The 24,352-nt window shown below is 38.3% G+C and overlaps 1 protein-coding gene across 1 annotated transcript in view; it reads right to left on the minus strand.

The window, feature by feature from the left end:
• The window catches only part of MAP4K4 (mitogen-activated protein kinase kinase kinase kinase 4), a 200,225-nt gene that overhangs the window by 44,157 nt on the left and 131,716 nt on the right, over positions 1–24,352 (minus strand). Inside the window, 3 exon segments of the mRNA XM_036028361.1 lie at positions 17,701–17,911; positions 19,353–19,425; positions 22,122–22,297. Coding sequence (XP_035884254.1) covers positions 17,701–17,911; positions 19,353–19,425; positions 22,122–22,297 — 460 coding nt within the window.

Below are 24,352 nucleotides of genomic sequence, written 5' to 3' on the forward strand. Positions count from 1 at the left end.
CTGCAACCCAGGCACGTGCCCTGACCAGGAATTGAACCAGCAACCTTTCAGTTTGCAGGCCAGTACTCAATACACTGAGCCACACCAGCCAGGGCCACCATGTAGTTCTAAAGAGAGAGGTGATAGTACTCAAGGACTGGGGATTTTGATCCTGACTCAGCTGCCCTGGTAGAAGCCACTTACCCCCCATGAGCCTCAGTTTCCTGACTTGTCAAAAGGTGCAGTGGGAGTGGAAAAGAGGCAGTTTGTACTAGATATCATCATGGCATAGAGTCTGCAATAAAAATTTTTGGAAGACATCATCAATAGTTTGTGTCTAAACTGAGAAAAAATTTTTAAAAGATTTCATAAGCAATGAACTATAAGAGAATCATTCCTCTTGGAAATATCTGGACTCTATCCTCCTCTGCCTACACCCTGGGATATGTGCCCAGGTGTGGTGAGATCAAAAGTCAATAGGAGGAAAGTAAAAAACTGAGATGTTACATCTCTACATCAGCTGTCTCTAAAAGTGAGCAAAACTATCAATTGGAGGATAGGGGAAAAAAACAACAACCAACTTAGAACTTCTACTTATTTACGTTTGTAGCTCACCCTTTCAAGACAGTGATTTTTGCAGTGTTTTATAAGGTACATAGTGCAACAGTACGTAAATGCATATATCTCTGTCAGATATACATGCTCAATTTTTTTTACTGATCGGAGGCATGATGAAATCCTGAAGCCACTGTACTACCTTAGTCAATGTCACATGACCATAGACACACGTGAATAGCCCTAGAGATGTTTTGCTGCCATTTCCTTAGATGCTGTGCAGGCTACTAAAATTCTTTAATTTTTAGGAATGATATAGATATAAAGGTGCCACTAGGGTTCATGGTATCACACTTCCAGAAAGAAATGCCATGGGTTACATTTGCTTTTCCCTCTGTTATTTAAAAAACAAAAACCAATTTCTTTAATTTTAAAAGCAAACCCTGTCCCCATCTCTGTTGATGCCGGGGCTGTTATCAGAAGGAACCAGACAAGAGTCAAGGACATTACTGTGCTGAACTCTGGAAGAAATGACTGCTGCACAGCTGCCAGTCCAGCCCAGCACCCAGTTCAAACCAGCCTCGGCGGCATTCCAATCTCCTTGAGTCTCCATAGAAGAAAGGGAGAGGTTGTACAGGAAAGCAGAGAGCAGGAGTGAACAGGTATCAGGGCTGGCTTTCCGCATACCAGCTTTCTCAACTATAATTACTGCCACCCCTCGTCCACTGAGGGCAGGCATGATCCAGGCCAGCCCATTCCTAAGACCTACTTCTCACTTGCATCTTCTGCTTTCTATCCCTGAGCTGTCATCACCCAGAGTCTCAGGAAAAGACAGGACCTTGGTGTACATCCTCTGGCTTAGGCTCAAAGTGAAAGCACTCATTCTCAAACAAGATAGTAAGCTCCAAAATGGTAAAATGTGTAGAATCCATTTCCTTGGTTCTTTGGCTCTCTGCCTGGTGGGAAATCTTGACTTAGGAGGCAAATTTTATATGCTCTTACAAGTACCTTTTTTCATTTTATTCATGTTTTAAATTTTTAAATCAAAGTAAAAAGTACTTTAATAAGTCAAAAAGAATATAAAGCTTATGCAAAAAATAAGCAATCCCACTTCTCCTCACTCCCAATTGTTACTACCAAGGTATAACCACTTTCAATGCTTTTTGTTTTTCTCAGTATTTATATTCTTATATTTCAATAATAGGCTTATAGTTTTATCTTAAATTTTTTTCCCACTGTAGACACACCATCTATCAACTTCTCCCAAAGAATATCCATTGTACCATACCATCCCATGCTCCCAATCTAGTCATGTGACAATTTCTGATTAAATGAAAAACCATACTCAAGGCAGAGTCCATACACAAGTAACTTTCTTTTTAGTTTTTTTGAGGAGTTAACTGCCCTGTTTGTTTCTTTGCTTGTTTGACAGATTTTCTATGGGCCTATTATGAAATCATCTGTCAAGTCTCTTGCACTACCATAAACTCCTTTCAATATGGTCAAATAAATCAAGTATTTTTTTCTTTATTCTTAGAGATTAACCCTCTCACAGCCCTCCCCTATGCCCATGTGGACTGAATGCTCTCTAGGCACCCCACATTTGTCGAACTTCCTAGACATCCTTCTGGACTCTCTTGTATAGGATCCCATTTCTTACCTTCTCACCTTCTTTCTTACAGTATTTTTTGGACTAAAAGACACATTTCCCCCCCAAATCTGGGAGGAAAGGGGGGTGCATCTTAATCTGAATGTAGCTTACCTGGCTCACTGTGGCGGAGGAGTGGCAGCAGTGGAGCGGGATCACAGGTTATTAAGTATTTTACCACATTTTTTGCTTCAAAATTTTTTTCTATTTTCCTCCTCCAAACCTAGATGTGTCTTATGGTCTGGTGTGTCTTATAGACCTAAAAATGCGGTATTTGCTGGAACACATTCTCCAATATATTCTTGAGGAAAAATAGTGAGAAGGTAAAAAAAGACTTAAGGACTAGGCATGTTGCAAAATCTCCACTCTCACACTATACAGATAATTTTGGCTGAGGGAAATAATTTCCTCTCAAAAGTTTCAAAAGCACTGCTCAAGAGTTTCAAAAGCATTGCTCTGCCATTTTCTAGTTTCTGATATTGCACCTGGATAATATGAGACCATTCAGATTCTTGATACCTAGTCCAAGACCCATCCATATCCCTTGACCTGTTTGCCCTACTGCAGCTTTTAGACCTTCTTTTTAACTCTGATAGTCTAAACTTTCAAGCTAATTTATGTGCCTTTCTCTGGGCCTTTTTTCCTTCATCATGCTGAGTATTATTTAAGTTTTTTGATCCACAAATTCATATTTCTTAGTTCTGGAAACTTTTCTTGAATTATTTCAGTATGTTCTTCCTATAATAATATTCATTCTCTTTACTATCTAATAAGTGGTAAACCACCTGCATTGACTTGGTTTCACTTCTGTTTTCCATAAAATTACCTTTCTGCTGACTAATTTCTGAGAATTTTTAATTTATAACAAAAATTTCAAAAGTTATTATCTGGATATTCTTGTTTCATGAATATCACATCTTCCCTCTTCCCTTTCTAAGGATATTAAGATTCTATGTATGCATGCCTACGTGTGTGAGATAGGTTCTCTGATCCCTACGTTGTCTCTGCTTCCTCAAAGTTTCTTTTTCTATTTGTCCTGTGATCTTTCATGTTACAGGTTTTTTCCTTCTTTTTTTTTGTTTTTCAATTACAGTTGACTGCACTTCCTCCCCATTACTATCCCCTGCCCTACCCATCCACACCCCCACATTCAATCCTCACCGCATATAGTTGTATTTGTCCATTACACGTGTCCTTTACATGTTCCTTGACAAACCTTTTCCTTCTCTTTCCCGTTAACTCCCATTCCCCGCCTCTCTGGTTACTGTTAGTTTGTCTTTATTTCCATATCTGTGGTTCTATGTTGTTTGCTTGTTTGTTTGGTTTATTAGGTTCCACTTATAGGTGACATCATTTGGTATTTATCTTTCACTGCCAGGCTTATTTCACTTAGAATAATGCTTTCCAGTTTCATCCATGCTGACACCAAGGGTAGATATTTTTTTCTTTCTTTCTGCTGTGTCGAAAGAAATTGTATAAATATACTATGGTTTTCTGATCCACTTTGTTACTGGTGGATATTTAGGCTGCTTCCAGCACTGGGCTATTGCAAATTGTGCTGCTACGAACACTGGAGCGCACAGGTTTTTTTGAACTGGTATTTCAGGATTCTAAGGGTATAATCTGAGCAGTGCAACTGCCAGATCAAAAGGGGATTCTATTTTTAGTTCTTTTTCCAGGAAATTCCATACTGTTTTCCACAGTAGCTAAATCAGTCTTCATTCCCACTGTACTAGGGTTCCCTTTTCTCCACAACTTCACCAGCACTTCTAGTTTGTTTTGTTTATGATGGCCATTCAGACTGGTGATAAGTGGTATCTTGTTGTGGTTTTAATTTGCATCTCTCTGATGGTTAGTGATGCTGAGCATCCTTTGATATGTCTCTGGGCCCTCTGTATATCCTCTTTGGAGAAGTGCCTGTGCATGTTCTCTGCCCATTCTCTCTCTCTCTTTTTTTTGATCATGCTATTACAGTTGTCCCATTCCCCCCCTTATTCCCCTACAACCTGCATACCCCCTCTCCCCGTATTACCCCCCACATTAGTTCATGTCCATGGGTTGTACATGTAAGTTGTTTGGCTTCTACATTTCCCATACTACTCTTAATCATGCGCCCCGCCCCATTATCTAACTACAATTTATGCTACTTATTCCCTGTAACTTTTCCTCCATAATCCCCTTCCCTGCTGATTAACCTCCATGTGATCTCCATTTCTGTGATTCTGTTCCTGTTCTAATTGTTTGCTTTGTTTTTGTTTTTAGGTTCAGTTGTTGATATTTGTGAGTTTGTTGTCATTTTACTGTTCCTAGTTGTGAACTTTTTTCTTAAATAAGTCCCTTTAACATTTCATAGAATAAGGGCTTGCCGATGATGAACTCCTTTAACTTGACTTTATACAGGAAGCACTTTATATGCCCCTCCATTCTAAATGATAGCTTTGCTGGATAGAGTAATCTTGGATGTAGGTCCTTTGCCTCTCAAGACTTGGAATACTTCTTTCCAACCACTTCTTGCCTATAAGGTCTCTTTTGAGAAATCAGCTAATAGTCTTATGGGAACTCCTTTGTAGGTAACTGTCACCTTATCTCTTGCTGCTTCTAGGATTCTCTCTTTATGTTTCATCTTATGAAAAGTAATTATGGAGTGCCTTGGTGTGTGCTTCCTTGGATTCAAATTCTTTGGGACTCTCTGAGCTTCCTGGGTTTCCTGGAAGTTTACTTTCTTTGCCAGTTTGGGGAAGTTCTCCTTCGTAATCTTTTCCAATAAGCTTTCAATTTCTTGCTCTTCCTCTTCTCTTTCTGGCACCCCTATGAATCAGATGTTGGAATGTTTAAAGTTATCCTGGAGGTTCCCAAGTCTCTTCTCATTTTTTTGAATTCTTGTTTCTTCATTCTGTTCTGGTTGATTATTTCTTTCTTCCTTCTGGTCCAAACCACTGATTTGAGTCCCAGTTTCCGTCCCATCACTGTTGAGTCGCTGTACATTTCTCTTCATTTCATTTGTCATGGCCTTCACTTTTTCCTCTATTTTGTGACCATACTCAACTATTTCCGTAAGCACCACGATTACCAGTATATGGAACTGTGCATCTGATAGGTTGGCTATCTCTACATCACTTAATTGTATTTTTACTGGAGCTTTGATCTGTTCTTTCATTAAGGCCATTTTTTTTTTTTGTCTCGAAACATCTGTTCCTTTGCCCTTTTTTTAATTGGATTACTTGTCTTTCTAGAATGGAGTCCTGTGAGTTCTTTATATTTTGGAGATCAAACCCTTGTCCAAAGTACCACTGGCAAATATAGTTTCCCATATGCTTGGTTTTTTTTTTCATTTGTTAATGTTTTCTTTAGCCATGAAGCTTTTTATTTTGATGAAGTTCCATTTGCTTATTCTTCCCTTTATGTCCCTAGCTCTAGGGGACATATCAGTGAAGATATTGCTGTGTGGAATATCTAAAATTTTCTCACCTATGTTCTCCTCCAGGACTTTATGGTATCACAACTGATATTTAAGTCTCTTATCCACCTTGAATTTACTTTTGTGTATGGTGTACATTGGTGGTCGAGTTTCACTTTATTACATGTGGCTGTCCATCTCTCCCAAGACCATTTGTTGAAGAGGCTATTTTTGCTGCAGTTTATGCTTCTTCACCCTTTGTTGAATATTAATTAACCACAGAGTCTTGGGTTTATTTCTCAGCTCTCTATTCTATTCCATTGGTCCATGTGTCTGCCCTTATGCCACTACCAGGCTGTTTTAATTACAGTGGCCTTGCAATATAGTTTCATGTTAGGTACGATGATCCCTATGACTTTGTTCTTCTTTCTCAAAATTGCTGCACCTATCCGGGGTCATTTATGGTTCTATATAAATTTTTGAAATGTTTGTTCTGTATCTGTGAAATATGTCATTGGTACTTTAATAGGGATTGTGTTGAATCCATAAATTGCTTTAGGCAGAATGGACATTTTGATAATATATTACAATTCTTACAATCCATGAATATGGCATATGCTTCCATTTACTTGTGTCTTCCTTAATTTCTTTCTTCAGTGTTTGTAGTTTTCTGAGTACAGGTCTTTTACCTCCTTGGTTAGGTTTCTTCCTAGATACTTTATTTTTCTTGTAGCTATAGCAAATGGGATTTTCCCCCTGACTTCTGTTTCTGATATTTCATTGTTGGTGTACAAAAATGCCTTTGATTTCTGAATATTGACTTTGCATCCTGTTATTTTGACAAAATCACTTATTAGGTCGAGTAGTTTTTTGGTAGAGTCTATAGGGTTTTCTGTGTACACTATCCATCATCTGCAAACAATGACAGTTTTGCTCCCTCTTTTCAATTTGGATGCCTTTTATTTCTTTTTCTTGTCTCATCATCGTGGCTATAATTTCCAATGCTATGTTAAATAGAAGTGGTGAAAGCATACACCCTTATTTTGTTCCTGGTCTTAGTGGGAAAGCATTTAGTTCTGGCCCATTGAGTATGATGTTGGCTGTAGGTTTCTTGTATATAGCCTTTATCATGTTGAGGCATGCTCCCTGTACGCCCACCTTACTGTTTTTTATCATAAATAGGTGCTGTAATGTTATGAAATATTTTTTATGCACCTATTGATATGCTCATGTGACTTTTGTTTTTCCTTTTATGTGATGTATTATGTTTACTGATTTGCAAATATTGTACCATCCTAGCATCCCTGGGATGAATCCCACTTCATTGTGGTGTATGATCTTTTTAATGCATTGTTGGATGAGATCTGCCACTATATTGTTAAAGATTTTAGAGTCTATGTCCATCAGTAATACTGGCCTGTAGCTTTCTTTCTTTGTTATGTCTTTGTCTGTTACTTATTTATTTATTAATTAATTAAAAATTAGGATGATGCTGGTCTCATGTAAAGATTTTGGGAGTCTTCCCTCTCCTTGGATTTTTTTTGAATAGTCGGAGCAGTTTAGGGGTTAACTTTCCTTAAATGTTTCATAAAATTCTCCTGTAAAACTGTCTGGTCCAAGGCTTTGTGTGTTGGGAGTTTTTTGATTACTGCTTCAATTCTGCTGTTATTGATCTGATCATGCTTTCTGTTTCTTCTTCACTCAGTTTTGGAAGATTATATTTTTCTAGAAACTTGTCCATTTCACCTAGGTTTTCAAATTTCTTGGCAGATAGCTCTTCGCAGTAATTTCTGACAATCCTTCTTATTTCTGTATTATCATTTGTAATCTCTCCTCTTTCATTTCTAATTGTGTTTATTTGGGTCCTCTCTCTTTTTTTCTTGATGAGCCTGCTTAAAGGCTTGTTAATTTTATCTTTTCAAAGAAGCAGCTACTGGACTTATTGATAATTCAAATGTTCCTTTAGTCTCTATGTCATTTAGTTTTGCTCTGATTTGGATTATTTCCTTCCTTCTAATCCCTCTGGGCTTTGCTGGTTGTTCCTCCAGTTCCTGTACATGTAGGATTAGGTTGTTTATTTGAGTGTTTCTTTCTTTTTTTTTTTTCCAGGTAGGTCTGTATTGCTATGAACTTCTCTCTTAGAACTGCCCTGCTATGTCCCATAGGTTTTGGACTGTTGTATATTCATTTTCATTTGTTTCTGGAAACCTTTTGGTTTCCTCCTTGACCTTATTATCATTCCATTCATTGTTTAATAGCATGCTATTCAGTCTGCATGAGCTTGAATGTTTTTGAGTTTTTTCCTTGAGATTGGTTTTTATATTGAAGCCATTGTGGTCCAAGAAAATGTTTGATATGATTTCAATTTTCTTGAATTTGTTGAGGCTAGTGTTGTATCCTATCATGTGGTCTATGTTTGAAAATGTTCCATGTGCATTAAAAAGAATGTGTATTTTGCTTCATTGGGATGTAAGGTTCTATATACATATCAGTTAAGTCCTATTGATCTATGGCATTATTCAATGCTGCAATAATGCAGCATTGTTAATCCTTGTTAATATTTTGTTTGAAGGAGCTATCCATTTTTGACAGTGGGGTGTTAAAACTATACTATACTTGTGTTGCCACTATAATTGTGTTGCTGTCCATATCTTTCCTGAAGTCCCCCAAGGATTTCCTTATATGTTTGGGTGCTCCTATGTTGGGTGCATATATGTTTACAACATTTATGTGTTCTTGATGGACTCTGCCCAAGTATTATTAAGTGTCCTTCTGTCTCTTTTTTTTACCTTTATTTTGAAGTCTATTTTGTCTGATAAAAGTATTGCTACATTGGCTTTGTTTTCCTGTCCGTTTGTTTGGAATAATTTTTTCCAACCCTTCACTTTCAGCCTGTGTAGGTCTTTTGTTCTGAGGTGGGTCTCCTGTAAACAGCATATGTTTGCCTCATGTTTTCTTATCCATTCAGTTACCCTATGTCTTTTAATTGGATAATTTAATCCATTTACATTTAAGGTTACTATTGATAGGTAGCTGCTCATTTTCCCCCTTTTACCTGTGTGTCTCTCTCTCACTGTTTTTCTTCATCTTCTTAAAGCATTCTTTAGCATATTTTGCAATGCTGGCTTGGTGGAGGTGTATGCTTTCATCCTTCTTTTGTCTGGGAAATTCTTCATTTTGCTTTCCATTTTAAATGACAGCCTTACTGGGTAGAGTAGTCTTGGTTGCAGGCCTTTGTTTTTCATTACTTGGAATATTTCTTTGCTTTCCCTTCTGGCTCGTAGTGTTTCTTTGATAAATCAGCTGCTAGCCTTATCAGGGCTCCCTTGTATGGTAGTTACTGTTTCTCCCTTGATACCTTTAAGATTCTTTCTTTGTCTTTGAATTTTGCCATTTTAATTATGTGTCTTGAAGTGGGTCTCTGTGGCTTCATTTTGATTGCGGCCCTTTGTGCTTCCTGGACTTACATGACTTTTTCTCTCATCTAATTAGGAAAGTTTTCCATCATTACTTCTTCAAACAGGTTTTCTATCCCTTGCTCCTCTTCTTGTCTTTCTGGTACCCCTATTATATGGATATTATTACATTTCATGTTGTTCCCCAGGACCCTTAACTCTTCTTCTTTCAAGATTTCTTTCCTTTTCTTGCTCTCTCTCAGAGTTTTTTTCTACCTTGTCTTCTAGCTTTCTGATTCAATCCTCTGCTTCCTCTAGTCTGCTTTTGATTCCTTCTACTGTGTTCTTCAATTCTGAAATTGTATTCTTCATTTGTTTGGCACTTGATAGTTTCTATGTCCTTTTTCATGCTGACATAGTTTGCACTAAGTTTCTTGTAGCTTCCCAGTAGCTTTTGGTAATTCTCACCGAGCTCATTGAATTTTCTTATAACCACTGTTTTGAACTCAATATCTGACAGTTTATTTCCTTCTATTTCATTTAGCACTTTATCAGGGGATTCCTCCTTTTCTTTAGACTGGGGGTTGCTTCTTTGTCTTCCCATTTTTTGGGAAACTCTTCTTGTTTGCTTCTGCTTTGTAAATTGATCTGTTTTGACTCCCTGTCTTTGTAATGTGAACTTCTATGGTAGACCTGTGTGATTCAGTGGTGCAGTCTCCTGAACTTGATGCTTTTGGGATACACTTTATGCCATTTATGTTGGTTCTCTGGATATAATTGGGTTTTGATTATTGTAGGGTCATTCTTTCATGGGTCCTTCCCTCCAGCTGGTTGACTAATGGGTTACTCCACCCACCCTGTCTTGTATGCTGTCGGGCAGGTTACTGCTTTTTCTTTCTAGATCTGCCTCTGGTGATGTCAGATAGCGGTCCTGTCTGACCTTAGGCAGTTCAAAATTTCTACTGTCTGTGTCTGTCTCCTTCAGTTGTTATTGTAGTCACTCTGTACTCAGCAGTCAGACTTAGCCACCGTAGGTGGGGTAGAATCCTTTCTGGGCTTGGGGCTACTGTTTCCGCTCAGTATGCTGCTACTCAGAGGGGGGTGGTCTGCCTGAGCAAGATGGCTGTTGATGTATAGTGGATGACTTATCACCAAGATCCTGGCTGCTAGTCTCTCAGTTCTCCTGCCAAAGCTTCTGTCCCCATTATCTCAAGAGTCTCTAGTCCACTCTGCCTCCACCCCTTTGTTGGAGGCCAGGGTAAGTGGCTGCAAATAAAAATCTGTGCATTGGCCCTTCAAACAGCTCCTTGCGTCTCCAGCTGTCCACCTCTGGCAGAGAGCAACCCTGTTGCTTTTCACTCCTGGATGTTATCTGTGCCTTTTTGGGGGGCTCTGGTGCTCTATGCCGGGGGTCCCAGCTTAGGGATTAGACCCACACTTCTCAGGAGCATCCAACTGGCTGCTTAAGTTATCACTCTGGCGCTGCCACCTGTGGGTTAACAGCCAGCTCTCTCACATCACCCATGCACTCCCTACCAGATTGTGCTGAAGCTGATTTTTCTGCCTGTCTGAGGTTATAAAGGCTTCTCTCTCACTATTGTCTAGTTGTTTGTCCTGGGTGATTTCTCTATAACTTAGCTCTAATTCCAGATTGGTCCCAGGAGGAGGTTAGTGTGACCTGCATTTACTTCTCCACCACCTTCTGAAAATTTGATGGCAGGCTCATGTTAAAAGTTTTTCTCAATGTCCAGACATAAAAGACAGTAGAAAACAATGAAAGCTATAGATAACATTTGCTAACTATTAAGCTTTAGAGTAAGGTGGCTGTGAAGCAGCAGCACAATCATTTCAATGGAGCCTTATATCCCCCCTGCCTGGGATGAAGGGAGGGTGTAGGAAAAGATGTGTTTGTAATAAGCATGACTGCCAACACTATGGAAACTTGTTTGAGGAAGGGGAGCATGTTTGCAGCCACACACTTACTGCTCTTATTTTTAGCATTTCTCTGCATATGGTCAGCTGTGCCAGATTCTTCCATTTTCTGAACCTCTGTGTCACTTTTCCTAGGTATATATATCTGCTCCTGCTGAGTGGGGAGCACAGCAGCCTGGCTGTATGGGGTGGAGGTGTTTAACTGCCCCATAAATACATGCTGTGGGCCCCACTCGTCATGTCCCATTTTTTACTCTTCCAGGATTTGCAGTACTAGTGTTCTAGTTTTTCTCTTCCTAGTACTAACACAATTCAGTTTCCTTTCTTGTTCTCACTGTCCTTGTTATTTATACCATTTTTTTTACAGTCATTTCACTGTGATTTCTTTTTTTAAATATTTTTCCTCTGAATTTTTTTCCACTGGGATTTCCCAAAGTCAGTAGCTTCAAGTTGTTTGCGTTCAACTGTTGTCCAAAGCCAATAATTAAATTATGTAATTATTTAATTAAAATAATTAGAAGTTATTCTAATACATGCATATCATAAAATAACAGTAAGCATCTTACAAACAGGGATAGGCTATGTTGATGATCTCAACTGTTAAATAAAAGTCACTGAAAGGAAACTTAGTTTCCTGTGAAAATACCATCCTCTTGGAGAGAGAAATAGACAAAAAAACCAATAAACTCCTTGGGGTGAGATGAACATGTTTCACTCATCCTTTCCACCATGCAGTAAACATCACAATACTTTTTTGAATTATAAATCTATCCCTCACACTTAGCACCTGACATCCAAAATGAAAGCTGTGATTTTGTCTCCAACATGTAGCACTGGAGTAAAGTCTCTACATCTTACAAACACAACCAAATCATAAAGTCCTCTTTTCAAGATCACCTACATTTGCATAGGGCCCCGAAGTTTACATAACATACCCTTTATGCTTGGGAATATTCTATAGGGTCCTCTAAAGTACTTTAAGGTGGCTCTGGAACTCAAATTTGAGATCTCAAGACCAAAGGTCCATTTAAGAATGATCATCAATTTAAGAACAACCCTTTTCTTTTCAGAGATACATCTAGGACTACAAATGACTGGTTCATCTATTTAAGAAATAGTTACTAAGTACCACAGGTCCACATAGATGAATTAGACATAGCTGCTTCTCCAACAAGTCTTGTAAGTAGGAGAAATAACACACTTTTTAAAAATCCACAAGACAATATGGAAAGTGGTAAGTTTCTCAGGATGAGCCCACTAAACAAGTCCTGGTTGGGAGACCAATGGCGAAGGTGAAGAACAATGTAGTCTCTGACTCCTCCTCTACATGATGCTCTGGTATCTCAAACTGTAAACTGGACCAAGAACAAGAATTTAATCTACCAACCATAAAAACTGCTATAGCCAGAACAGGTCCTCAACTGCAGGGGCTGGGGGCATAATTAAAAGTTTAAAAAGGCCTTAGTAAGTATATCTTAGTAGATGATTATGGTAAAAGCAAGAAAACGGCCAAAAATAAAATATCAACTAAGTGACATCCTTATACTGGATTAACCTTATGCCTGTGATTTTATAAAACAAAACCCAGGAGAATCTAATGAACATATCTTTTTGGGTTTACCCTACTGAGAATGATAAATATGACATAAACATAATTCTGTGAAGCATCTGCAAAACGGTGTCATTATCTCCTTAAGCCATTCTTTCTTTGGAAACAAAATCAGACAAATTGAGAAACTGCATGATGCTGTGATTTTCAAATCTCTCACATTTATAAAAAGATCTCCTTATTACTTAAATCTTTCCAAGCATAACTGAGTAAATATGTACTTTTCCAACTATACTTTAACAATCTTTAAGTTCCCTTTCTAGTTTGGTATTTAAAAGCAATGTTTTTGCCTCATAAAGTTCTAAAAACTTTTCTAAATATGTCTACTGATAACAGGGAAACTATTTGCTTCTCCTCAAAGGCTCCCTTCTCCATCTTTAGGCAACAAATAACGTTTGCTGAATTAAACTAACTCTTATAAAATGTAACTGTAAATATAAACAAACACTAGACTTGGATATCAAAAGAACATTTATGAACTTACAGGGAGTTCTGAATGACAAAAGTGCTACACTCTGCACAATACCAAAGCTGCTGACTTGGCAGAACATGAGGCCTGGGCTAGAGGGGTACCTGTATGCCCACCACAGCAATTACTGCAGAGAGTATAGCTGGAAGTGGGCTAACATGTGCTCTTGATGTGACATACGAATGACTGGCCAAGCAAATGCCTTGTCGTAGACAAAGAGGGGTAAAGAAATGGTTCCTATTTCTTTAAAAGACATGGAAACAGTGCCAACATGAAAGAGTTTACCATACCTCTGAAGATCTCATATCCAAAAAATACACAACAAACACACGTCACAGTTTATTAATTCATTTCTTAGAAACTCCTGCTTCCCTAATGTTACAATTTAGCTTTAGTACTATACTCATTTCACACAATTTTTTTCTCTTGCTTTCATTTGTTTTTAATTTCTTCAATTTCCACCCACCTCTCTAAAATTTTTACCCCTTTGGAGTCTGCAGATAAGATAGAAATTAAATGTACTCTGGGTAGAAGAAAAAGCAAAGAAACTGCTAGGTCTTACACTAACATTTACCCCTCACTGGAGGAAAGCAAGTTCCCCCAAATCACAAATGGGCAATAGCAACTCTAGGGCAAAAAAATTTTTGAAAGGAAAAGATCAAAGAGACAAAATTATTCTTTTATAACTGCAGAAAAATACTGAGATAGGCAAGTCCTCAATGTCCCAGCAGCAGTGTTTATCAAAGAAAAGAAAGGAGCCCTGGCCGGGCAGCTTAGCTGGTTCAAGGGTTGTTCCAAACACCAAAAGGTTATACAGGTTCAGTTCCTGGTTGGGGCACATACAGGGGGCAACCAATTGATGTTTCTCTCTCTCTGTCTTTCTCTCTCTCTCCCCTCCTTCCTCCTCATCTGTCAAAAAACAATTAATAAACAGATCCTCAGGTGAGGATTAAAAAAGAAAAGAAAAAGAACAGAAAGGGAGAAACAGCAGCAGAATAAAAGAGATGACCTGCTTGGTGAGATTCTTGACTAGATTTAGCAGCAAAAATTCAAGTCCATAGAGTACATGCCAGGGTCATCTCCACAGAAGGGTAAGATGAGGAAAACATAGGGAATTGGGACCCCCTATTTTTTGGTTTATTTTTAAAGAAAACATAAGTTGTAATCTCAAAAAGAAAGCTTGATTTTTGACTCCCACCTATACTAAAAAGGTTGTTTATACACAGTTAAAAATAAATAAAAGGAATGCAATGCTGTTTTGATGGCACCATATCCTTTCTAAAAGCAGCACACCAAACCACAAACAAATGTATCTTGCTTTTACCAATAATTTGACAGTTTCCATGAGGTCAAAATGAAGAAGTATAGACTGGGAGACAGGAAACTTAAATATGTAACAGGTTCAAAACCATACTCAAAATGTGGAATGGATAAAAAGAGATGTGGTACATATATACCATGGAATACTACTCAGCCATAGGAAAAGATGAAGTAGTGCCATTTTTGACAACATGGATAGATCTTGAGAATGTTATGCTTAGCTAAATAGAAAAAGCTAAGAACCATATAATTTCACTCATATGTGGGATATAAAACTGAAACTCACAGAAACAGACAATAGCATGGTGGTTACCAGAGGGAATAGGGTGGGTGGTGGGGGTAGAAAAGGGTAAAGGGAACAAAATATGTAGTAACTGAAGATCATATGACTTTGGATGGTGGGCACATAATGGAATATACAGATCATGTATCCTAGAAATGTACACCTGAAACCTATATGATCCTATGAACCAATGTCATCCCAATAAATTTAATAAATAATAAGAAGAAAGCACTTTAACACAAAATAAAAGTACACTAATTAAGATAGTAATGTTGACTTAGATTACTGATTAAGTTTTCTCAAAGACAACATCTTGTCTAATATTTTTATTAAACTTAGACAAAGAATGAAAAAATATGCTAATCAAATAAGTGGATGTCATGGGAGTAGGGAGGAAAAGTTAACAGGTACCAGATCAAGATTTAATTTTAAAAAACAGCACAATACAATTAAATATTCTTGATTTTTTGCTCAAAAAAGAAAATAGGTGAGAATAGGAGGAAAAGCCAGCCTGTGAACCATTTTTATGGATAAAAAAATAGCTAGAGACAAAATTCTATATGATCCAAAGCTGTGAAGACGTATCTAAACATGAAAGGTAATATAGTAATATTAAAACTGGTGATGGAAGATGTTCATCACATGGGGTTCTGGATGTGGGTTCATATTCACTGAGAAACAGTGAGCATACTCAGAAGAGAGAGACTGGGGGCACAAACAGGTGAGGGAAAGGGAAGCGTCAGTATCAATTTGGCTGCATGAACTCAGCATCCCCCCATTTTCCTCCCTGAACCATCCAAAAGCAACAACAAAAAAATGGAAAACATAAACAAAAACTTCACTCAAAACTATCTGCAAGGACTTCCAAGATCTCCAGTTTACACAGCAGCCAAGGAGGAGGAAGTACAAAAAAACAAAGGGGAGAGATGCCAGCAGCAGCAAATGCCAAAAGAGCACTAAAGGAAAATGGGAGTATTTACTTACAGACAGATTTCTTAAAGAAGTCCTAACCCCCAGAGGGCCTCATTTTGTGGCAGTTTCAAAGAAACTGTATTGTGCTTCCTCACAACCTCAACTCAAAAAAGAACTCAACTGCTGGACCTTTTTTTTGTTTACCACTAACAGGTAGAAAGGTATCCCCTTTTAGTTTTAATTGTTATTTGTCTTATGAGTGAGGCTGACCATCCTCATCTATTTTGTTAATAACAAAAGAAATCCCTATTCCCCAAATAGCTCTGATTGAACCTTTAATGCCAACAAAGGGGCCACAAACCATTTATGGCTCAAATATTCCCAAATTACCCTCTAGGACCCACAGAGTACAGACAATGCTTAATTACCCAGGTTAATAAAAAGGAGCTAGATTATCAAGAATCCAAACCAGTGGATTACATTTATGCAAACATTCCATTTCAGAACCCAGGTCCCTTGTTCCTGATAGAGACATGCGGAAGGTGATTCTGAGTCTGAACTTTTACTGAGAAGCTGACATTAAAGGGCTAAATGACACAAATGGTAAGTACAAAATTTTCATTTCACACAAGCAATTTCACACTTAGCCTCTATTTAAATAGCTAATAAAAGAACACTGCTTTAAAACTTCGGCTCCTCTCCTTGAGCCTCTGAAATCCTCACTCCCTACTGTGTCCAGAGGCTACCTGATTGATACTCATCTCACCACCACTGGGCCTGAAAGCAGTTCCCATGGCCTGCCGTACAAATGAGCTCAAGCCAAGCTGCCTTGGCACTTCAAGTTATAAATCACTAAATAATCTATTTCATGTGGTGAAGGAAACTACATGTAGCCCAGGATTAGAAAGGGCAGTAAAAAATACTGCATGTTCTAGATAAACAACTAGTATAGAGCCTCAAAACTCAAGCACTTCTATAAGTCCAAATGGCCAACATCCAACTTGAATAAACCACTCCATTATCCTCACAGAACATTGAGAACAGTTTTAAAAGTAGTCCAAGAGTTTGCAAATAAACTGCAAAAATAATTATATAACTAGCAGTGTTGTTCCCCATTACAGAGGAAGGTTCTGTCCTCTGTTTTCTTCCATAGACTCTGGATGAAGATTCCGAGTCTCCTTGTTAAACAAGCCCTGGCTTTCTAGAGTAGAAGTGATCAAAAGTGTGGAATTCAGGTTATAAACACAGCAAACAAAATAAACTTTCCTCACAAGATGTACTCAAATAACTTGGGTAACAGCATGTGTTGTTATCATACTTATAGAATAAAGCCCTGTACTGATACTCTATCTATATATGTTTTGCATTTTTTTCTTGTGTGAAAGAGATGAAACAATTAGGTATGTAAATTAAATGGAAATAGAAACTATTATGAATGAGAAATTTAGAGCTGTGAAATGTATATAATAAAAGCAATTAGAAAAAGAAAATAAAAAACCTCTTTTGAGCCCTAAGTAAAACACAGGGAAATAATGTTCCTGTGAATTAAAAATGAAAAAGCTGTGGGTCACCACATCACCAATGTTAACAGCATTAATGAGTTAAATGAGCAGGCAGTATAAAACGTATTTCCCAAAGCAAGACATAACTAAGGCCACATTAACAACTAAAGTACAGAAATGCATTTGCATTATACCAAGTATAATTCTTTTCTTCACCCCTTATTCTTAAATGTACTTGAAGTCACAGCATTTGTAAAAATACCTAAAGTTAAGGCATTTGTACAGAAATGTTTTTCATGTGAAAAACTCAGGTTTTGGAACTTGAACCAAAAGGCCAAGAATGGAAAGCAATCAGGTCAAGCCTGAGCTAGCCAATTTAAACAATAATCAAAACAGCCTCCAGAACCAGTGTGATACTATCTTTGGGACCCTGTCACTCTCTGCCTCTATCACAGAATGATGCTGAGTAACTGTGGGGCAGGTCCCCGAAGTCTGTACAAGCAAGAAAACCTTTTCTACAACCTGAAGGAATGTGAAGGTCTGCCCCTCGGAAGCACAGGCTTTCCTTGAGAAGCTACTGAACAGCTTTGCCAGGAGTAAGGTAGTGCTTCCAGAGGTTACAGAGATACACCTGTGAATGTCTGGTTACCAATGTGACCAAAAGAAAAGAAAACCAACTCGGACATTTTCTATCTCTACCTCTTCTAGTCGCCGCCTCTGTTCTTTCTGCTGCTCAATCCGTTTCTGTCTCTCTGCCAGCAGCTGCCTTTTATATTCCTCCTGCTCACGGAGCTGCTGCTCCTGTAGGAGCTGTTGTCTCCGAAGAGCCTCAGTGCGTTCTTTATTCTCCTGCTGCAGTCTCAGGAAATCCCGCCGCAGAGTGGACTCACCAGGCACGTTGACAATGGAACTGTAGAAGGAAGCAGGGCTTTCAAGAGTGCAGACAACTTTCACCGCCTCAGTCACTGTCTCAATGACCTATTCCCACCCTGAGATTCAGCTAGTAAGTCCACAGCAATTACTACATGTGCAAGTCAATAATACACTTTATTACTTTTTATCCATTTCATAAACATCTGAAAACTCTGGCCTGGATGTTTGCTTGACAAGACATCTCTAGTTAGGATTCTCACATAACTCAAACACTAAAATTAAAAGTTGAAATCACCATCTTTCATATTCAGTCCCTCTCTGACGACCTTATTTCCCATCAGTAAAAGCAACATCATGTTCTGGGTCTGCCAAGAATGAAATATCAGAGTAACCTTCTGTACTTACCTTATCCTTCATTTTCTTCATCTTGGTACACCAAGTCATATCACATATTCTCTTCCACTTTCCCTATTTTCAGGGTCAGCAGCTAAGCCCAAGTGAGCCCCACAAATTAACCACTGATTAAACAGCATCATTCCTAGATGGTCCCCCTCCACTTCCAAAACACCCAGAGTAACATGGCAAATAAATCTCCTTACATGACCTCTTTCATTAGATCATGCTCCTATCCAAAAATAATTACATTGTTCATCAAATCAGTTCAAATTATTCTAAAAGTTTTACTTTCAAATGAATTCAAATCTTCTCTGTATAAAGAAAAAGATATTATGGATTTTTTTTCAATAAATTCTCTTATCTCTTGTTAGGGATGGCTTCAAGCTGCCATCTCTGCATTGGGTTCCCTCAGATCTTACATTCCTCCATCCTGTGTTCAGTTAGTTACATGTGGTAACAGCAATAACCAGGCAAGACCAATATTAAATTTTAAAATCCTCTATTTCCTGATTAGTTACAGTAAGGTTCATACTACCTTCACCCTTCTGCTTCTTTGTACATTGGGAAGCCAGACATAACAAAAACATGGCCTATAAAATAGCTCAGAAGAGAATACACCCTAATAAAGGGAATGCAATACTTGTCACCACACTTGTGGGAAGAACAAAACAAACAAATAAAAATGTTTTGGGAAAAACTGTAGTGTTTTCAGTGGTGTAGCCCTACTGGCCCATGAGTGGACAACAGTGTATGGAGGGTAGTTTCATGCACTATGAGACCTTTACCATCCATATCCCAGACTACTGAATACCAGCAGCAACTCCCCTCCCCTGGACCAAACACAGCCCACACATTTCCAAGTGACTGGGGGAAGGAAAGCAATGCAATCTTGGTAAAGAACCACTGGGTAAGGGGATCCAGAGTGAGAAAATGTTTACAGGAGGCTTTCAACAAATAGAGAAGAATGGAAGATATTAAGGTGCTTTCAAAGTACTTTAAGATTCGTCATACAACACAGAAATGAATCTTTTGAAATACTGGCATTCATAGTGTAGGAAGGTGAACAGTGGCTTTATCATTACCTTGGCTCTCCTTCCTGTTCAGGCACTTCCTCCTCCTCTTCTTCACTGCCACTGTACTCATATTCAGTTTCATCTATTAAAAAAAGATCAACGAGACAGTTCACAAATCATGACACATACACGTACAGGCAAGCATCTCTAAGAGGGTTAAGGCAGAAAATAAACAATATATTCTTTGTGAAAATAACAATGTGTATGGAGAACTTGGGGGGAAAAAGCAGCAAGACACAACTTTCCCACAGTAAGTGGTAGCAAGACCCTGGCTTATCCTTACTCACTTGCCAGTAAAGAACAGATTCTGCTGCATTCATAACAACCCCTCAGGGGATGTACTGCTGAGAGGGAGCAGGGCAGTCACAAGGGCTCCAGAGCCCTCCACACAGAAGAAAAATGGCCCAAAAGTGCTGGCAAGTTCAGAAATTCTAAATCCACTTTGATGCCAAAACTCGTAAGAAAGAGATTTAACTGCCCAAACTAAGGTAACTAAAAGATTTATTTTTACGATAGTATTTGAGGATCCACCTAAAGTACAGCAGAGAGAAAGTCTGCTGGGCTGATAAAAAGTAAAATATGAAGAAGATACCTGTAGCAGAAAAAAAAAACCAAAATCAGATAGTTCCATAAATTATAAAGGTGAAATCAGGGATAAACTGATGAAACAATACCACAAAAGGAGACAAAAGTGGTTCTCCTTAGACCAGGCTAAGCAAAAGTTTCAACATGAGTAACTTATTTTCACTTCAACAGGTTTTATGACATTTTCCCAAAAGCAATACTCTGTTTTATTGGACCCTCAGCTTAATATCAGTACCTGGCTTTCAGAGAGCCATTTTACTCCATGGAGCAATCAAAACTAGAAAGCTTGAAGAAATTTATAAAACAAAATCTCTTCACAAACAAGAAGTACATTTCTAACTTATTCCAGGGACCTAAGTTTAAAAGCAGTTCTTGGTAAGAAGCATGATCTGAGAAATTAAACTATGGTTCAGTTTATATTACATATAACTACTAGATGCATTACACACACACACACACACACACACACAAGTTCATCAGTCTATCTCTCCGATGCTAGACAGTCAAAAATATCTAATTTTAAGAACATAAAAACAGGCTAGCTTCCAAGGGAAATTCCCCTAAATAATCTTTGGAGTCTTTTCAATAGGTTCCCTGCTATGTTTAAAATTTTGTATAAGGAACCACTAATTATTGACAAGAAGTGAAGAATATTTGGAAGATGAATTAATGCAAAGAGAAAAAATAAGCCACTGTGACTTGAAGATAAGAAGTGAAGGTAAGGTACCCACTGTCCTATGTGCAAAATGTAGATGAGAAATATACAAGATACTCCAAGTACTTAAGTACTTGGATACACAAGATACTTAAGTACTCATTAGTGCCTGGAACAGCAAATGTTTTATGACTGTTGGCTATTATTAAGAAATTAATGGGAGCCCTGGCCAGTGTCACTCAGTCACTTAGACCGTCAGCTTGTGAACCAAAAAGTCATGGGTTCGATTCCCAGTCAGGACACATGCCTTAGTTGTGGTTAGGCTGGCGCGCATATGAAAGGCAACTTATCAGTGGTTTTCTCTCTCTTTTCCCCTGCCCCATTCCCCTTTCTCTAAAATAAAAAAAAACACGTCTTCAAGTGAGGATAAAGAGAAAATAATGGGAAAATGATCTAATATGCAAATAGCTCTTTCCATAAAAAGGTTATTTTGTTGCAAACTTCAGTTTACTTTGTTTCAACTGCATAGCTTAATTACAAGAGGTTAGTAACTTTTATGACTGAGTATATCGGTAAGCAAAAGAGTCATTGTGAACATCAAATGATGACTTAACTCTGAATACCCAAGTTGTGTAAGACTGAAATGGACATGTAAACAGGTCAGTAAAGGCCTCTGAAGAGTTGACAATTCAACTCTTTTATTGTGTTGAATTTGGCACTTTTTGGTTTCTTCTTTGGCTTTGAAATTTGAGTGTCAGAACAAATGAACAAGATGCCTGTTATCCTAATGTTATTCTGTAATGTTACTCTAAGAATTTGCAAAACAGAAAGGTCAAAGGTGAACTAGAGACCTCAGGGAAGGAACTTTTGTGAAGCAGGTGATAAAGCTTGATCAGTACCTTGTTGGACTGACAGAAACAGAGGGCACGCCAGGTAGGTGGACACGGAACATGGAAATATATCAAACAATGATATTGGGAATAGAAAGAAACCTCAATTAGCAAGCATAGGGGCATGTTCATGTTGTGCAGTAAAAGAAGAAAAGAAGTTAGGTCATCCATGTGGCCCAGGCCCAAGCACAGCACCAGCAGAAAAGGAAAGCAGTAAGGAACCCAGGAGTTCTGCAGCATGAAAGTAACAGGTGAACACAGTGTTGACAATGTTCACAAGCCAATGCTCAATAAACCGTGAGTGATGAATGCAGGTCACAACGTCCACAATGAACTAAAAAGTGCAGCAACAGAGATGTACTCCTGAGAGGGAACAACAAAAACAACCATTTCTGTTGACCAGACGCAGGGGCCTAAATGGTGTCTGCTTGGCAAAACACAGCACAGTACTGTGGATACTGCCTGGAGCCAGGCGGACACCAGGCCCACTGCTGATCTGCAAAGCAAAGACAAATTCCTCCAGCACTGGGTGAATGAACACAAACTCATGGTTGGAATAGGAGCAACCTATTCTAGTTGGCAAAAAATTAAAAATTTATACATATATACATATGCATTTTAAGATGAAATTATAAACAGGTTTAATACCTTTCTCTCCTCTCTTCTTTCTGGTCCGATCTATATGGTCCTTAAGCTGGATTCTAACTTGCCTTTCGTTTGGCTGATCCCTTATAAAAGGGTGTTTCAAAAGCTGTTCTGTGGAGGGCCGCTGCATGTAATTCTTCACCAGGCACCCTTCTATAAAACTAAAAAATTTCTTTGACCTATAAGAGGAAAGTAAAAAAGATCATCAAATTTCTATCCCAAAAGCAAAGCTTCAAAATATCAGTAACTTATAAGACTGAATCAAAGAAGAGCCTCAGGATCACTGTGAATGTACTGCAAATGCACACAGATGATGCAGAGGATATAAACAGGAAGGAGCTCAGGACATGGGGGACCAGGGGTATGACTTATACACAGTTTAAGAGTTATACTATATCAATGACAACAGGCCACAGAGTCATGAAGAAGTCTGATTTAAATTAATTAATGTTGTTTATTAATCATTTAATTGTAGGGGTAGAGGAGGCAAGAGGGTAAAGGTTAACTTTTTGCTAAAATGAAGGCAGACGGAGGAGAGATGTATGGAACCTGAAAGACAAGGACAACACAGAAAATAAGAGAAGGAGCCAAGTAAGTTACCAAGTGCTGGGGGTCTTCAACCTGTTAATAAGACATTTCAATCAGAGTCCCCAAATTGTTTTATTAGTTCTTTACGTTTAATGTACAGAGGTGGAAATAATAGTTTTGAAGGCAGTAATGTTGCTATCACCAAAGTTTATGGTTTATCAGACCAGCCACTGGACTTTTGCCCAGAGGTGCCTGGCTCATAAGGATCCCATCCCTAGTCTTGGCCCAGACAAGCTCACCCATCACATCTTCTGTGACCTGGCTCAGGCCTCATCTCTCCTGGTAAGCCTTTCCTGGCAACACTCCATCCCACATGCCCCAGATGAGAAGCCTTTCTTCTGGGACTATCTGCATTTAACACACTGTGAACTTAATGTTTCTGTCTCCCCGGCTGGTTTGAAACAGCACAGGTCAGAAACTGGTTCCTATTTTTCAATTTATCAGCTATGTCCAACACTGAGTATGGCACACCACAATAGGTATGTAATAAATTTTTGTTGAATGAATGAGTTATTCAGTCTTTAAAAATATGATTTCAAAGATTAGTTCAATTCTTTCCAATGACTTCACCGCTTTTAAGAATCACTTCTGTTGCCCTGTATTTCCATTCAAACTTACTATTTTTTTCAATTCAACAAATATTTATGGGTCAACAATTTACATTTGTTTATGCTGGTTCTTTAAGAAATACACACAGGAAATAAAGTGGAGGATATTTATGTACACACAATAGCAGATGTATCATCAAACTTACAGAAGAAGACAAAAAGGACTACTGCTACAGTGGGTTAAACATTAAGGAAAATAAGAATCTTTGGTATTCCAAAAATGGGAGAGAAAAGCTATCAATCCAGTTAAAGGAATGACATGAACAAAGGGAGAAAACTGTTAGGAATAATACATTGTATTATTCCATGCTAACATGGAAAGTAGACAAGAACAGAAAAATAGGTTGGGGTTAGTTCTAAGAAGAGCCCCCAAAGTCACTGAAGGAGGTTGTTACTTTATTCTGTGGTTAGTGAGGAACATGAGAGATGTAGTGTAATACTCTAACAGAGACTCCCAAACCCTACTGCCCACAAGGATCCTTTTGGGAGTTCATTAAAAACACAAATACCAGCCCTGGCTGGCACAGCTCAGTGGATTGAGCGCGGGCTACGAACCAAAGTGTCGCAGGTTCGATTCCCAGTCAGGGTACATGCCTGGGTTGCAGGCCATGACCCCCAGCAACCGTACATTGATGTTTCTCTCTCTCTCTATCTCCCTCCCTTCCCTCTCTAAAAATAAATAAAATCTTAAAAAAAAAAAAAAAACTATGTTACCTCATGACATTTAAAAACAAAACAAAACACAAATACCTTGGTCACTCCTCAGATTTAACAAAGCAGCAATTTTGAGGCTGGAGTCCTAAACTAAAAGATTCCAAAGGAATCCTCATGTACCATGTCTACAGATTAGCATTTGGAAATGGTTTATAATATATTCTTTAAAATCAACTATCACATTCTGCAGGAAGAGAGTACATTGATCATCTTGGAAGTCACTTCTCCAAAGACAGCAGAAGCTTACACATGGTAGACAGAAAGACAGCAATCATAAAGGAAGTAGGACTTTATGCTTCCAATCATCTTGCCCCTTTAGAAAAC

Source organism: Phyllostomus discolor, chromosome 6, assembly GCF_004126475.2.
Source record: "Phyllostomus discolor isolate MPI-MPIP mPhyDis1 chromosome 6, mPhyDis1.pri.v3, whole genome shotgun sequence".
Taxonomy (NCBI): Eukaryota; Metazoa; Chordata; class Mammalia; order Chiroptera; family Phyllostomidae; genus Phyllostomus; species Phyllostomus discolor.